Below are 17,996 nucleotides of genomic sequence, written 5' to 3'. Positions count from 1 at the left end.
ACACATTTGATTTTTGATGTAACGTTTGAGATGCATGGCCATCACACATGGAAGGCTAATGTACAGACCATGAATATTGATCAAGATGATCGTTGTGTGTAGTAGAAGATAGGTGCACACAGCAAAGAAACCTTTCAAAAAAGATCTCTAAGCAGAAGGGGTGTGTCTCATCAAACGCTGTAGAGAGCATGACAAAAATGGGTGGGGTCCTCCAACTGTTACAATGTGAAATGTTATGAACTAATCAAATGCTTTTTTTTTTAAGGTCACATGGCAATCGCGCATCGAGGGTGCAAGGAGGCCGCACCCGACAAGATTTTGAGAAAATATTATCATAATATAAGTTTATTACAGTTAGAAATATATAAATGTTTAAAATATTTTAGATTATCGCTTGCTCTCATATACAGTTTAAAGTTATTTAGATATAGTTTTGAGACATATAAAAAAAAAACGAGGGAAAGGCGTACCCGGCACGACACTATACGTCTATGACGTAACACAGGTCCTAGCAGCGTGCACTCGTCGCATACGCAACGCACAGCAATGCGACCCCATACGTACATGACGTAACGCGTGGCTTGATACGGTGTACCAGTCGGATACCTATGTAGCCACTGGCACGAACTCATACGTATATGATGTTGCACGGGTTGCGGTGCCACGGATCCGTCGGATACAAAATGCGCATCCTTTACGAGTTTAGCAAAATGGCAGATAGGATTCGCGTGGTGATGGAGCTTGGTACACTACCGGTATGGGAGTGCAGTTTTCTAAAAAAAAAAAAAAAAAGATATACATATTTTTTAAGGAAGATATAAAACACTACTTAATTTTTAAAGTCAAAAAAAGAAGTATAATAGAGTTCCAAAATATTACAAAAAAAATAGAAAAAATATAGGTTTTATAAACATTAAAATAGGAAATTAACATTTAAAAAACCTTTGAAATTCACTGAACAAACCATAGGTTTTACAGACGTTATAGTTAGGAATTAGCATTTAAAAAACCTTTGAAATTCACTAAAAAACCCTAGGTTTCAGGGACATTATAGTTAGTTGGACATTTGACTTCTATAAAACCAGAGAAATTTGCCTGTAATAGTTAGTTGAGCTAACTATAACTCACGCGCCCGCAATGCACTGCTGATGATGTCACAAACTACATCACTCATGACATGGTCAGTGACATCACTGATGACATCTCAAATGACATCACTGATGTCATCATCCACGTGATAATCTGATGCACATACTGATGCCCTAATATAAACTTTGATACACCCATACTAAAATGCAGACTACAATGTTTGAAACTATACACACAACAATGCCATATACTACATACCACTCACTGTTTCCTAGGTCTACACACACATCCAGTCACTTATACAGTTACTCATCAATACAGTAGTATAATATGCACTCATACATCTATACATGCAGTCACACTCCGCAGCTCATCCATAGAGTTACTCACACACCTAGTCAGTAATGCAAAGAATCAATCACATATCCATTTACTCATGTATACAGTTATACACACCAAGTCCGTTATTTATAGACACACCATATCACTTATTTATAGAGATACTAACACATATTTACTGTCTTATCCAATTACTGATACAAGCAGACACTCATTTATACACAAACTCTTCAAATAAGTTACTCTCATGTATAGTCATTTATATACTCCAACACTCACATATAGGGCCTTATGTAGGTAAATTACATTTACCACTTCATAAATACCGAATCATACCGATTCAGTATTTATGAATCGGTAAATGTAATGTAGGTAAAAAAATACCGATTCGGTAAGTGTCGGTATTTTAGAATCGGTATTTACCGATTCGGTAATGGTAACCTGTATCTCATTGATTCCTATGGGCCAGGAGGCCCATAGGAATCAATGGGAAGCCAGTTACCATTACCGAATCGGTAAATACCGAATCGGTAATGGGGGGAGCTCAATCAAGGGTGGCAGGGTGTCACATTGACACCCTGTTGCACCCCTGATTTCTGCATGTGTGCACATGTGGCACACATACATGCCCTGAGGGCATGTGTGTCTGCCACATTGCACACATCTAAGGGCCAAAAAATGCATTTCCCGAGTCATTTATCATTTACCACCAACTTACAGTTGGTGGTAAATAACGAATCCCCACACCCACCACACACTCCCCCTACATCTCATTTCTGTATTCGGTATTTATCGAATCGGTAAAATTACCGCTTCGGTAATTTTACCGATTCGGTAAATTACCGAATACAGCAATGAGCCCCCTACATGTCAAAAGCCTAAATACCGGTCGGTAACGGTATAATTACCGAAAATCGGCCGTTACCGACCGGTATTAGGCTACGTACATATGGCCCATAGTGCCTTAAAACATATACCACTGAGACATTCATTCACTCAACAACACACGCATACACACAGTAACTTATCCAAACAGTCCTTCCCAGATGCGCTTTTGAATCCATACAACCAGTGAATCACCCACTCAGACATCTATGCACAGAGTCATACACCCCCCACCCACCCATACAGACACTCGGACGCATGCAGATACTCAGACAACAAATCATTAACCCATATAGATACTCATGTACCTATTCAGCAACCCATGCAGTTGCTTACACACCAACTGAGAGACTAATACAGACTTTTACACAGTGTAGTCACTAACCCATGCATTCATTAAGACACGTTCAATCACTCGCCTATACAGTCAGTCACGCACCTACTAAATAATTCCTTCAGGTACTTGTAAATGCATTCATTCTTCAATACACCTTGGCATAGATCTATATCAAAAATATTTCAACTTTACAGAAACATACATTCACTGGATGATGTCATCAGTGATGTCATTTGAGATGTCATCAGTGATGTCACTGACCATGTCATGAGTGATGCAATATGCGACACCATCAGCAGTGCATTGCAGGCGCGCGAGTTATAGTTAGCTCAACTAACTATAACAGGCGAATTTCTCAGCTAACTATAACTATAATGTCCCTGAAACCTATGTTTTTATTTGTGTATTTCAAAGGTTTTTTAAATGCTAATTCCCAACTATAACGTCTGTAAAGCCTATGGTTTTTTCAGTGAATATATATATATATATATTATCTACTGGCGGTCGCCAGTAGATAGTTATAGTTAGGACCGAGTTCCCATAGGAAATCTGAAAATTCTATTTTGAATAACTTTGGCGCCGGTTGACTTATCTTCGTGAAATTTTCAAAAGTAATAGGGCGCTCCGCTCGGCTCCTACCCTGAAAGTCTCGGGGTGATTCGTCAAGCGGGGGCTGAGAAAAAAGGGGGGTCCCAAAACGCGTTTTCCCCATGCATTTTCCCATAGGACCTTTAGTCGAAGGTACAGCCCGAACGGCTGAACAGAATTACTTGAAATTTGGCAAAGAGGTAGTCCTCAGGTCAGGCATGTGCCTTTTGCTTAAATGGTGTAAATCTGTTCAGTAGTTCCTGAGAAAATCAAAAGTAAAATCACATATATATCTGGGCGGAGCCTACCCACACATCTCATCATGAGATCTGATTGGCTGTCAGCACTTCATCCAAGAAGTGTTGGCAGCCATCTTGGGACCAATATACATGATAGCACCTCATTAAAAAGCATTGCAGTTAATAGAAGGTTTTAAGACTTTAGTTACATTATAAATCATTTGTTGATGGTACCATACTCATTTTAGGAATTGTGGTGTGTTCTAAGGTGATTTTACCATGTGAAAAAGCCTTCTGCTGTGATATCATGAATCATGTTTGAGAGAAAACTATTTTCTCATGCTTTTCCCACAGAGGTTTGGAAGGTGATCTATAAGCTAACTGAGAGCATATTTTCTGTAAATTCACATTATCTTTCTCAGTCATGTGAGAATGAAGTCTGACATTCTCAGTAAAACATGTCCATCCAACAAGGGCAGAGACTGTCAGTTGATTCCTTTGTGTTCTACTGCAGCTTCCCTGAGTGTTCTAAAGAACAACTAGAGCGCTAACAGTCCTACTTATGACAAACGTATGGCACACCTGAAGCCATCTTGGTTGGAATAAAGTGGTAATTCTTAAAACATTTAATTTAAAAAGGAACAAAATGAGGGGGTTCATTTTGCCATAGAAAGTATGATTAGTGCTGCAGAAAGAAATATTAGGGCACATTCTGAGTGACTTCTCAAATCCTCTTCTATTTCATTAAAAAATTCTGACATGCAGACTGAAACATGCACTTTCAATACCAGCAGCAGACTTCCCTGGTGAGCAGTAGCTTTACTTCAGTGATCTAATAAGCAACTAGAGTGCTAACATTCTGAATTTATGGCAAATGTGTGACACATCTGAATGCCTTCTTGATGGAATCAAAGTAAAAAACTGAAAGTATTTCCTACTGAGGAGACTGCAGTAAATGAGGAAATTAGGAAACTTCATAACAAATAAATCTCCCAAGATGGCCACCAGAGACAAAAGAGCCCAAATGTAGCCCAAATATCACCCAGATGTAGCCCAAGTATAGCCCAATGACAGACTGTCCCAGAGTGTTCTAACGAACAACTAGAGCGCTAACAGTCTTACTTATGACAAAAGTATGGCACACCTGAAGCCATCTTGATTGGAATAAAGTGGTAACACTTCAAACATTTAATTTACAAAAGAAAAAAATGAGGGGGTTCATTTTGCCATATAAATTATTATTAGTTCTGCAGAAAGAAAAATTAGGGCACATTTTGACTTCTCAAATCCTCTTCTATTTCATAAACAAATTCTGACATGCAGACTGAAACATGCACTTTTAATACCAGCAGCAGACTTCCGTGGTGAGCAGTAGCTTTACTACAGTGATCTAATGAGCAACTAGAGTGCTAACATTCAGAATTTATGGCAAATGTGTGACATATCTGAATACCTTCTTGATGGAATCAAAGTAAAAAACTGAAAGCATTTCCTACTGAGGAGACTGCAGTAAATGAGGAAATTAGGAAACTTCATAACAAATAAATCTCCTAAAATGGCCACCAGAGACAAAAGTGCCCAAATGTAGCCCAAATATCACCCAGATGTGTGCAAAACACTTATTTTTTGTCTATTTGCAGTTTTATATAGTGCAGACTTGTCAGGTATTGGAATGCTTTACATGAGCATTGGTTACATCACACAAGATCAAATTCATTTTGGTTGTAGACATGGGGAGATTAAGTGATTTGACCACAATCACAGAATGTTGAGCTGAAGCAGAAACTCCAACCTGGTTCCCCAGTTGCAAAGTCTGCAGCTCTGGAAGTAACACCACATCCTCTCGCCAAGGTGCAACATTAAATCAAGTGGTCAACTGGATAAAAAAACATAAAGATTACAAATAATTTAAAAGTTCTTTGTCGCTATTTAAAAACTCAGAAAATATGTCCTCATTTTAGTTTTTTAGAGCACTAACCATAATTTGGATGCAAATAAGACCCTCTCATATATGTAATTTCTAAAGGAAATACTCTAGGTATTACAGTTTTGATTACATCAAGATGACGTCAGGCGTTCCACACTTTTGTAATAAATATAGAATGTTAGCAATCTAGCTGTTCATTGGGATACTGCTGAGAGGCAGAGGCCAGGGGCACAGACTGAAAATTGAAGGCAGGTAGGAGTGCGCAGAGGCAACAATTTGACCACACTGGGCAGGCAGGAAGGGCAGTGGCAGCACAACAGACTATGGAGGGCAGTGGAAAGGGGGGCAGGGGCAACAAACCAACAATACAGGACTGGCAAGAGAGGCTGTGGCAATATAATAGACCATTGTGGGCAGAAGGAAGAGGCAGTGGTAGTACAACCATACATGCCAACAGACCCGTTTCAGCCAGGAAACGTCCAATGTTTTTAAGCTCAAATGGGCTTTATTTGATCTGTCTCCTGTCTACAATCTCCTCTTTTTCAATGTAACTCAAAGGGGAAAATCAATACCCCAGTTTTTTTTCAAAATCTCCCTCTTACCAAGTTCAAAATGTTCGCAAGTATGGTACATTGAATCATGGTAGGCAGGAGGAATTGCGGTAGGGACATGGACTCGGATAACAGAGGACAGGAGGGACATGGAGAGGTGCACCAAACTGACCCTACAGGGCAGGCATCAGGGTTTGCAGCAGCACAATACACCACACAGCGCATGCGGGACGGGAGTGCAGCACAACAATCCATAGAAAGCAATAGGGAGGGGACAGGACCATGCACATGGACAACAGAGAACAGATGGGAAAGAGGCAATGGTAGCTAGCTGACCATAATGGACAAACAGGAGAGAAAGCTTCAGCATAACAGACCATAAAGGGCAGGAGGGACGGATCAGGGGCATTACAATGGAACAGACAAGCCAGGAGGGAGGGAATAGGGGGTCTGCACATGGAAACAGAGGGCTGGAGGCAAGGTGGCAGGGCAGGAGCAGCAAGATGACCATGGAGGTCAGGCAGGATGGGCACTAGAAACAAGACACACCATGGAGAGCAACAATGAGACTATGGTGGCATTAACACAGACCATGGAGGGAAGGTGGGAGGGGGTCAGGGGCAGCAAGCTGACCACACAGGGAAGGTGGGAGGGGCCATGGCAGCACAGAAGACCATGCATGGCAAGCAGGAGGGTTAGTGGCAGCACAATGGCTATGATGGGCAAGAAGGAGGGTGCAGGGGCATGCACAAAGGACCATGGAGGATAGAAGGGAGGGTCAGGACCTGGGCACAGACAAGAGAGTTCAGGGGAAGGGGCCTCACAACAGACCGCGTGGGGCAGGCAGGAGGAGCAGTTGCAGCACAACAGATCAGGGAGGGCAGAAGGGTGTGGCAGTAAAATGGACCATGGAGGACAGGAGGAAGGGTATAGGGGCATGGCATGTGGACAGGCAGGGTGGAGGTGGCAGGGACAGGTTACAGTCATCTGACAATGCTAGGCAGGTGGGAGGGGAGTGGCAGCTCAACAGAACACTCAGAGTAGATAGGAGTGGCAGGTCCATGGAACATAGTGGGCAAAAAGGATGGAGCAGGGGCATGCACAAAGACATCGGAGGGCAGGGGGAAGGAGAATAGGGGCAGCAAGCTAAGCACAGAGGCTAAGCAGGAGGTCAATGATGGGCCATAGAATTGGGCAATGGAGGGCAGGAGGAGTGGACTGGTACATCATGCTAAATGGAGGGCAGTGGCAGCACATCAGACCATGCATGGCAGGAGGGAGGAGGCTAGTCCATGGATTCAGACAACAGAGGATAGGGAGGAGGTGGATGGGACAGCAAGCTAACTGTTCAGAGAAGGTGGGTATTAGGAACTTTATTGTTTTTAAAATGTGTGTCTGTGCGAACTACTTAAAATATGAACAAGTATGCAGCATAATCTCACTTTTATTCAGGAAGAAGAGGACGTTTGTGACTGTGACTCCGGGCTAACTTGGCAGAAACACCCCCTGACCCTCCACCCCCATCGCAAAATGTAATGCCCGTGAAAAGGGTAGGTGGACGCAGTGTTATATAGAACATAGTCCTGAGAGCACGATTGAAAATGAAAACTAGATGTAGTATATGGTATAAACTGTGCACCAAAAAGTGTGATATAAGATGAAGCGGGGCGTGAAATATAATATGCAATACATTGTGCGCAATGACTGATTCATTGGAGAGCGCGAGATAGCACAGGCACTAGCGCGTGCTCTGCGATATGCGCCTTGGAGTGTAATATGCACAGGGCAGTGTTGTGTAACATAACTAGTCTCTAAAGTTGTAATATAAAATATGTGCTGGGGAGTGTAACGTTGCATATGCACTGTGACAAAGATATGGATCCCAGATTGTAATATGTATGGCATAGCGCTGAGCGTTATAACATACACATCGAGGAAGGCACGTTAGATGGGGCAAGATAACCCGTGCGAAGGCAAGTGTGGCATGACATATTAACGGGGTGGTGTTACAGTGCACATGGGCTAGAGAGTGTCATAGCATACGCACTAGCTGGTGGAATACAACACAGAGGTGTGAGGCAATCGGCGGGCACTGGTGGGTGTAACACAGCATTGGGCTCAGCCAGGAGCACGCTGTGACTCTCAAGTGAGGTTTGTCTCCTTTCCAGAGAGTAAAATAAAAAGTATTACACATCCGGGGGTGGATGTGTTTTTTATTAACCTTGAGGGGGGTTTCTTGCATAGTTTGGTCGAATTTTTGTCGAATCCCCTTTGAATGGCTTGGTGTGCGTATATATTAAATGTGCCCGTCAATAGCTACCCATGTTTGTATAAATAAATGACAAGGGTGTCTTCTTGGAGAGTACCCACCGGCGGGGGCGCCGGGATTAGGCACGGTAGGGCATCAGACACGTCAGAGCTTCACTACCGGTGTAAATACATTCCATGTGGATTCATTCTATGCATAGTCGCCTTTTAATGAATATCACGCAAATCGTCATGGTGATAGGTACATGGTGGTGGTCGGGCCTGTAACTCCCCCGTCACACAGTTTACAGTCCACGCAGAGGGGGCGCTGGGATTTTCAGGCTCGCCCTGCTCCTAGCAGTGAGCCCAGCGGGATCCTGGGGCAGAGTTTTCAACCGACCCCGGCCCCCGGTGCGCTGCCCGGGGACTGTGGGAAACAAGCGCTCGCCAGGCAGAGAGCTTTACATGAGCGCCAGTTACGTTACACATTATGTAATACAAAACAGCAGAGAGATCAGGGCACTAGAAAACCTGCACCAATCAAGCTAGTGTAATAGTGTAAATAAACAAAAATGTGGTGCAAAGAGCCAGGGACGTGACCTTCATGCGTCCCTAATATTTGGTGTCACCCAAAAAATGTAGAAAAGAGAAATAGCTCAGCACACAACTCAAATTCATGTATTATAGACAGAAATATATGTCAAAGTCAATAAACAAACAGGTTGTGATATATCCCCCATGAATTGTATGCTGTACTTTTAAATCAGAATAACTTGAACAACTAAATAAAGAAAAATTAATCATCAAGATACTGAAGTTTACCGTGAATCTTTGGGGATATATTACATACCTGTTTGTTTATTGACTTTGACATATATTTCTGTCTATAATACATGAATTTGAGTTGTGTGCTGAGCTATTTCTGTTTTCTACGTTACACATTATATAAATAGTAGAAAACACTAGTGAACGTTGCAAGAAGAGCCACATTCCGTGTGAGAAATATTGGTATAACTGTAGCAATACGCAGTGGAGTGAGGTGCATTGGCAGAGCTGCCTGCGATCCCGGTTTTGCAGCAGCAAAATTTACTATCGTCGGCTGCGTTTTCTGAGACGGGGGAGGTCGCGGGGGTGTCGGGTAGTGGAGGAGAGGGGTTATGATGGCTGGAGTGCGCACTCGCCAGGCAGCCACGGTTTAGCGAGATGCAAAAATAAACACGCAGCGGAGCTTGTCTTTATGGGGCCATGCGTTTGAAACACATGGCCCGATAAAGATAAGAAACCTTTTGCAACGGGAGGAAGTCAGACGAGCCCGTCCAAGTGGGCCGTCTTAAAAATGGAAAAGTCTACGTCACAAAGTGCTCTTTTCCAATGGCTGGCCACAGTTTAGCATAAACGGTGACACCAGCCAATGGGAAAGAGGGGCGGGGCTTGAAGCCCTTTACAGAATTCCCTCAGAATCATGAAATCTCGCCGAGCGAGCTGCGCATGTGCGCAGCCATGCTAGCCAAGACCTAAAAACAGAACTGGATAAAATATGAGGACCACAGGTCCATCAAACCATGCTAATGGATGAGTAACTTGGCCATGAGCAACTTCAGGCTTCCTCATTTACAGAAGGACAGAAGGGTATGAAATCACAGCTCACCTGGCACAACTCCATTGGTTGCTATGGCACTCATAGAAATGGCAGTCAGCAGTGTCTGGAAAAGAAAAGGATAGCATGATTATGAATCAAAAGCAGATGCCTCTGTAATGCCTGTTTTGCAGGAAAATGCCAGTGCACCAGCCTACAGTCAAGGAACATTGCTAATATTTAAAACAATCTGCACAAATGCCTTTTTATAGTGAAGACCACTTTTTAGACTATGAAATACAGTGAAGATGAAAGGTTAGTAATGTCTGAGAGCTTTGAAAAGTTTTTAACTTCAGTGTTTTTACTTTTTAGTCTTTAATTCTTTCTTGACACTTTAGATAGTTTGTTCCCTCTTTTGTCCCCTTTTTCTTTCATTTATAGGCAACTTATATAACGACACTATCCAATGACATTGCTGGCAGGGGGAGGATCCCGGAATCATGGAAGGGTGCCGAAGTGATCCCTATCTTTAAAAATGGTGATAGGGCCAACCTCTCTAATTATCGGCCAATCAGCCTGATCGATTGAGTCCAAAAAGTCTTCTGCCGCTCGCTGTTAGCTAAGGTCTAGGCCTGGATGGATGAGAATCATATTCTCTCTCTCCTCCAAGCGGGAGGACTGGTACAATCGATCAGGTCTTCCACCTCCTCATGCTGTACTGGAAGGTGGTATTGCTGGGCAAGGGGAGCCTATACATAGCGTTCATAGACTTAAAATCAGCTTTTGACTTTGATCCCAGGGACAAACTTTGGTGGGTGCTTAGGGAGAAGGGCATGCTCCCGGGAATCCTGGCGCTTTTAATTAGGCTGCACGAAGAGAACTTTGCCAGGATAAGATGGGGTAGCCAAGGACAAATCACCGATCCCATTAAAATACAGCGGGGGTTCGCCAGGGTTGCGTCCTGACTCCAACTTTGTTTTCACTTTACATCAACCAAGTTGTTGAATTTTTATCTGCCATCCCAGCGGACGCTCCCTCTCTAGCAAACCAAAAAATTGCCACTCTCCTATTCGCAGTTGATACCCTTCTTGTCTTTAAGACACCTATGGGCTTGCAAAAATTATTAAATCAATTCAAGTCAGCTTTATTCGGTATATAATATACAACCATAAAAGCATTCTAAAAAATTTCTCCATTATTAATCGCAATAATTATTTGAGCCGATTAAAAACAATTCAGTGCATAATAATACTCCATCTTGAGGTTTTCTGTGCTTGCAACAACTCCATTATTAATCGCAATAATTATATAAACTTGTTAAAAGCAGTTCAGTGCATAGTACTCAGGCTAAAAAGTAGGAACATTTATCTGCTTAAAAAAACACAATAATTATGTAAACTTGAACTCGCAGTCACAATACAAAGTGCAGTGCATAATAGTGCTTCATTGTAAGAAGTTTCTCAATTATTAATCACAATAGTTATGTAAACAAAGCTCTAGGGAGCAGGACTCAAGAGTACGATGCAATGGCTATGTTCCAGCATAAGTATATAGAGCCTTAACCAAATATTAAAGAATCTAGTTATTTTCATATGTCAAGGCTTCCAAATGAGAATTATCCTTTTTTTCCAATTGCCATTTGTATAAAAACAATTACGGCATTGCAAACTTTCTCGTTTTCCAGGCTACAGATATAATTAAATGCAAAAACAACAATTGATGGACAGAATGCAGAACAATGTCATACATTCACCCCAGTACAGAGATCTGGGCCTAAATCCATCGTTTTTTTGCTCACCATGCCATTCCAGTTTGAACCCAGCCATATGCAAATCAGTCTTGACCCTGTGCCCCATGGGCACAGTCCAGCCCGAACTGCCAAGCCAGGTCCTCCCTGGACTGGAAACAAGCATCCTAGGACCGGTTTCGGGCTTTCAGCCCTCGTCAGCCAGGATAGCTTGATTCCAGTGGCATGGAGAGCACGGGACTCACGTCTGAGCATACCCTTCCCACTTGGGGTGACAAATGCAAAAACAACAATTGATGGACAGAATGCAGAACAATGTCATACATTCACCCCAGTACAGAGATCTGGGCCTAAATCCATCGTTTTTTTGCTCACCATGCCATTCCAGTTTGAACCCAGCCATATGCAAATCAGTCTTGACCCTGTGCCCCATGGGCACAGTCCAGCCCGAACTGCCAAGCCAGGTCCTCCCTGGACTGGAAACAAGCATCCTAGGACCGGTTTCGGGCTTTCAGCCCTCGTCAGCCAGGATAGCTTGATTCCAGTGGCATGGAGAGCACGGGACTCACGTCTGAGCATACCCTTCCCACTTGGGGTGACAAATGCAAAAACAACAATTGATGGACAGAATGCAGAACAATGTCATACATTCACCCCAGTACAGAGATCTGGGCCTAAATCCATCGTTTTTTTGCTCACCATGCCATTCCAGTTTGAACCCAGCCATATGCAAATCAGTCTTGACCCTGTGCCCCATGGGCACAGTCCAGCCCGAACTGCCAAGCCAGGTCCTCCCTGGACTGGAAACAAGCATCCTAGGACCGGTTTCGGGCTTTCAGCCCTCGTCAGCCAGGATAGCTTGATTCCAGTGGCATGGAGAGCACGGGACTCACGTCTGAGCATACCCTTCCCACTTGGGGTGACAAATGCAAAAACAACAATTGATGGACAGAATGCAGAACAATGTCATACATTCACCCCAGTACAGAGATCTGGGCCTAAATCCATCGTTTTTTTGCTCACCATGCCATTCCAGTTTGAACCCAGCCATATGCAAATCAGTCTTGACCCTGTGCCCCATGGGCACAGTCCAGCCCGAACTGCCAAGCCAGGTCCTCCCTGGACTGGAAACAAGCATCCTAGGACCGGTTTCGGGCTTTCAGCGAAGAACGATGGATTTAACCCAGATCTCTTGACTGGGGGAGAATGTATGCATTGTCAGCATTCCGTCCATCATTTGTTTGTTGTAACGCTTTTCGCCCTAAGTGGGATGGGTATTCCCAGACGTGGGACCCGTGCTCACTACGCCACTGGAGTCAAGCTATCCTGGCTGATGACGGCTGATAGCCAGAAACCGGTCCTAGGATGCTTGATTCCGGTCCAGGGAAGACATGGCTTGGCAGTTCGGGCTGGACTGTTCCCATGAGGCACAGGGTCAAGACTGATTTGCATATGGCCATGTCTGAACTGGGGTGGTGTAGTGGGCAAAAGAACGATGGATTTAACCCAGATCTCTTGACTGGGGGAGAATGTATGCATTGTCAGCATTCCGTCCATCATTTGTTTGTTGTAACGCTTTTCGCCCTAAGTGGGATGGGTATTCCCAGACGTGGGACCCGTGCTCACTACGCCACTGGAGTCAAGCTATCCTGGCTGATGACGGCTGATAGCCAGAAACCGGTCCTAGGATGCTTGATTCCGGTCCAGGGAAGACATGGCTTGGCAGTTCGGGCTGGACTGTTCCCATGAGGCACAGGGTCAAGACTGATTTGCATATGGCCATGTCTGAACTGGGGTGGTGTAGTGGGCAAAAGAACGATGGATTTAACCCAGATCTCTTGACTGGGGGAGAATGTATGCATTGTCAGCATTCCGTCCATCATTTGTTTGTTGTACCGCTTTTCGCCCTAAGTGGGATGGGTATTCCCAGACGTGGGACCCGTGCTCACTACGCCACTGGAGTCAAGCTATCCTGGCTGATGACGGCTGATAGCCAGAAACCGGTCCTAGGATGCTTGATTCCGGTCCAGGGAAGACATGGCTTGGCAGTTCGGGCTGGACTGTTCCCATGAGGCACAGGGTCAAGACTGATTTGCATATGGCCATGTCTGAACTGGGGTGGTGTAGTGGGCAAAAGAACGATGGATTTAACCCAGATCTCTTGACTGGGGGAGAATGTATGCATTGTCAGCATTCCGTCCATCATTTGTTTGTTGTAACGCTTTTCGCCCTAAGTGGGATGGGTATTCCCAGACGTGGGACCCGTGCTCACTACGCCACTGGAGTCAAGCTATCCTGGCTGATGACGGCTGATAGCCAGAAACCGGTCCTAGGATGCTTGATTCCGGTCCAGGGAAGACATGGCTTGGCAGTTCGGGCTGGACTGTTCCCATGAGGCACAGGGTCAAGACTGATTTGCATATGGCCATGTCTGAACTGGGGTGGTGTAGTGGGCAAAAGAACGATGGATTTAACCCAGATCTCTTGACTGGGGGAGAATGTATGCATTGTCAGCATTCCGTCCATCATTTGTTTGTTGTAACGCTTTTCGCCCTAAGTGGGATGGGTATTCCCAGACGTGGGACCCGTGCTCACTACGCCACTGGAGTCAAGCTATCCTGGCTGATGACGGCTGATAGCCAGAAACCGGTCCTAGGATGCTTGATTCCGGTCCAGGGAAGACATGGCTTGGCAGTTCGGGCTGGACTGTTCCCATGAGGCACAGGGTCAAGACTGATTTGCATATGGCCATGTCTGAACTGGGGTGGTGTAGTGGGCAAAAGAACGATGGATTTAACCCAGATCTCTTGACTGGGGGAGAATGTATGCATTGTCAGCATTCCGTCCATCATTTGTTTGTTGTAACGCTTTTCGCCCTAAGTGGGATGGGTATTCCCAGACGTGGGACCCGTGCTCACTACGCCACTGGAGTCAAGCTATCCTGGCTGATGACGGCTGATAGCCAGAAACCGGTCCTAGGATGCTTGATTCCGGTCCAGGGAAGACATGGCTTGGCAGTTCGGGCTGGACTGTTCCCATGAGGCACAGGGTCAAGACTGATTTGCATATGGCCATGTCTGAACTGGGGTGGTGTAGTGGGCAAAAGAACGATGGATTTAACCCAGATCTCTTGACTGGTGGAGAATGTATGCATTGTCAGCATTCCGTCCATCATTTGTTTGTTGTAACGCTTTTCGCCCTAAGTGGGATGGGTATTCCCAGACGTGGGACCCGTGCTCACTACGCCACTGGAGTCAAGCTATCCTGGCTGATGACGGCTGATAGCCAGAAACCGGTCCTAGGATGCTTGATTCCGGTCCAGGGAAGACATGGCTTGGCAGTTCGGGCTGGACTGTTCCCATGAGGCACAGGGTCAAGACTGATTTGCATATGGCCATGTCTGAACTGGGGTGGTGTAGTGGGCAAAAGAACGATGGATTTAACCCAGATCTCTTGACTGGGGGAGAATGTATGCATTGTCAGCATTCCGTCCATCATTTGTTTGTTGTAACGCTTTTCGCCCTAAGTGGGATGGGTATTCCCAGACGTGGGACCCGTGCTCACTACGCCACTGGAGTCAAGCTATCCTGGCTGATGACGGCTGATAGCCAGAAACCGGTCCTAGGATGCTTGATTCCGGTCCAGGGAAGACATGGCTTGGCAGTTCGGGCTGGACTGTTCCCATGAGGCACAGGGTCAAGACTGATTTGCATATGGCCATGTCTGAACTGGGGTGGTGTAGTGGGCAAAAGAACGATGGATTTAACCCAGATCTCTTGACTGGGGGAGAATGTATGCATTGTCAGCATTCCGTCCATCATTTGTTTGTTGTAACGCTTTTCGCCCTAAGTGGGATGGGTATTCCCAGACGTGGGACCCGTGCTCACTACGCCACTGGAGTCAAGCTATCCTGGCTGATGACGGCTGATAGCCAGAAACCGGTCCTAGGATGCTTGATTCCGGTCCAGGGAAGACATGGCTTGGCAGTTCGGGCTGGACTGTTCCCATGAGGCACAGGGTCAAGACTGATTTGCATATGGCCATGTCTGAACTGGGGTGGTGTAGTGGGCAAAAGAACGATGGATTTAACCCAGATCTCTTGACTGGGGGAGAATGTATGCATTGTCAGCATTCCGTCCATCATTTGTTTGTTGTAACGCTTTTCGCCCTAAGTGGGATGGGTATTCCCAGACGTGGGACCCGTGCTCACTACGCCACTGGAGTCAAGCTATCCTGGCTGATGACGGCTGATAGCCAGAAACCGGTCCTAGGATGCTTGATTCCGGTCCAGGGAAGACATGGCTTGGCAGTTCGGGCTGGACTGTTCCCATGAGGCACAGGGTCAAGACTGATTTGCATATGGCCATGTCTGAACTGGGGTGGTGTAGTGGGCAAAAGAACGATGGATTTAACCCAGATCTCTTGACTGGGGGAGAATGTATGCATTGTCAGCATTCCGTCCATCATTTGTTTGTTGTAACGCTTTTCGCCCTAAGTGGGATGGGTATTCCCAGACGTGGGACCCGTGCTCACTACGCCATTGGAGTCAAGCTATCCTGGCTGATGACGGCTGATAGCCAGAAACCGGTCCTAGGATGCTTGATTCCGGTCCAGGGAAGACATGGCTTGGCAGTTCGGGCTGGACTGTTCCCATGAGGCACAGGGTCAAGACTGATTTGCATATGGCCATGTCTGAACTGGGGTGGTGTAGTGGGCAAAAGAACGATGGATTTAACCCAGATCTCTTGACTGGGGGAGAATGTATGCATTGTCAGCATTCCGTCCATCATTTGTTTGTTGTAACGCTTTTCGCCCTAAGTGGGATGGGTATTCCCAGACGTGGGACCCGTGCTCACTACGCCACTGGAGTCAAGCTATCCTGGCTGATGACGGCTGATAGCCAGAAACCGGTCCTAGGATGCTTGATTCCGGTCCAGGGAAGACATGGCTTGGCAGTTCGGGCTGGACTGTTCCCATGAGGCACAGGGTCAAGACTGATTTGCATATGGCCATGTCTGAACTGGGGTGGTGTAGTGGGCAAAAGAACGATGGATTTAACCCAGATCTCTTGACTGGGGGAGAATGTATGCATTGTCAGCATTCCGTCCATCATTTGTTTGTTGTAACGCTTTTCGCCCTAAGTGGGATGGGTATTCCCAGACGTGGGACCCGTGCTCACTACGCCACTGGAGTCAAGCTATCCTGGCTGATGACGGCTGATAGCCAGAAACCGGTCCTAGGATGCTTGATTCCGGTCCAGGGAAGACATGGCTTGGCAGTTCGGGCTGGACTGTTCCCATGAGGCACAGGGTCAAGACTGATTTGCATATGGCCATGTCTGAACTGAGGTGGTGTAGTGGGCAAAAGAACGATGGATTTAACCCAGATCTCTTGACTGGGGGAGAATGTATGCATTGTCAGCATTCCGTCCATCATTTGTTTGTTGTAACGCTTTTCGCCCTAAGTGGGATGGGTATTCCCAGACGTGGGACCCGTGCTCACTACGCCACTGGAGTCAAGCTATCCTGGCTGATGACGGCTGATAGCCAGAAACCGGTCCTAGGATGCTTGATTCCGGTCCAGGGAAGACATGGCTTGGCAGTTCGGGCTGGACTGTTCCCATGAGGCACAGGGTCAAGACTGATTTGCATATGGCCATGTCTGAACTGGGGTGGTGTAGTGGGCAAAAGAACGATGGATTTAACCCAGATCTCTTGACTGGGGGAGAATGTATGCATTGTCAGCATTCCGTCCATCATTTGTTTGTTGTAACGCTTTTCGCCCTAAGTGGGATGGGTATTCCCAGACGTGGGACCCGTGCTCACTACGCCACTGGAGTCAAGCTATCCTGGCTGATGACGGCTGATAGCCAGAAACCGGTCCTAGGATGCTTGATTCCGGTCCAGGGAAGACATGGCTTGGCAGTTCGGGCTGGACTGTTCCCATGAGGCACAGGGTCAAGACTGATTTGCATATGGCCATGTCTGAACTGGGGTGGTGTAGTGGGCAAAAGAACGATGGATTTAACCCAGATCTCTTGACTGGGGGAGAATGTATGCATTGTCAGCATTCCGTCCATCATTTGTTTGTTGTAACGCTTTTCGCCCTAAGTGGGATGGGTATTCCCAGACGTGGGACCCGTGCTCACTACGCCACTGGAGTCAAGCTATCCTGGCTGATGACGGCTGATAGCCAGAAACCGGTCCTAGGATGCTTGATTCCGGTCCAGGGAAGACATGGCTTGGCAGTTCGGGCTGGACTGTTCCCATGAGGCACAGGGTCAAGACTGATTTGCATATGGCCATGTCTGAACTGGGGTGGTGTAGTGGGCAAAAGAACGATGGATTTAACCCAGATCTCTTGACTGGGGGAGAATGTATGCATTGTCAGCATTCCGTCCATCATTTGTTTGTTGTAACGCTTTTCGCCCTAAGTGGGATGGGTATTCCCAGACGTGGGACCCGTGCTCAC

The 17,996-nt window shown here is 45.9% G+C and overlaps 1 protein-coding gene across 2 annotated transcripts in view; it reads right to left on the bottom strand.

Moving 5' to 3' along the window:
* The window catches only part of LOC146869412 (solute carrier family 12 member 6-like), an 815,412-nt gene that overhangs the window by 514,741 nt on the left and 282,675 nt on the right, over nucleotides 1-17,996 (bottom strand). For both annotated transcript variants that reach the window (XM_085599784.1, XM_085599788.1), the window contains exon 5: nucleotides 9,851-9,905. In XM_085599784.1, coding sequence (XP_085455910.1) covers nucleotides 9,851-9,905 — 55 coding nt within the window. The remainder of the gene's footprint in view (nucleotides 1-9,850; nucleotides 9,906-17,996) is intronic.

The sequence above is a fragment of the Triturus cristatus genome, chromosome 1_1 (assembly GCF_964204655.1).
Source record: "Triturus cristatus chromosome 1_1, aTriCri1.1, whole genome shotgun sequence".
In the NCBI taxonomy this organism is placed as follows: domain Eukaryota; kingdom Metazoa; phylum Chordata; class Amphibia; order Caudata; family Salamandridae; genus Triturus; species Triturus cristatus.
Note: the sequence above shows the minus strand (reverse complement) of the source record. Positions and strands in the feature narration are given on the sequence as shown.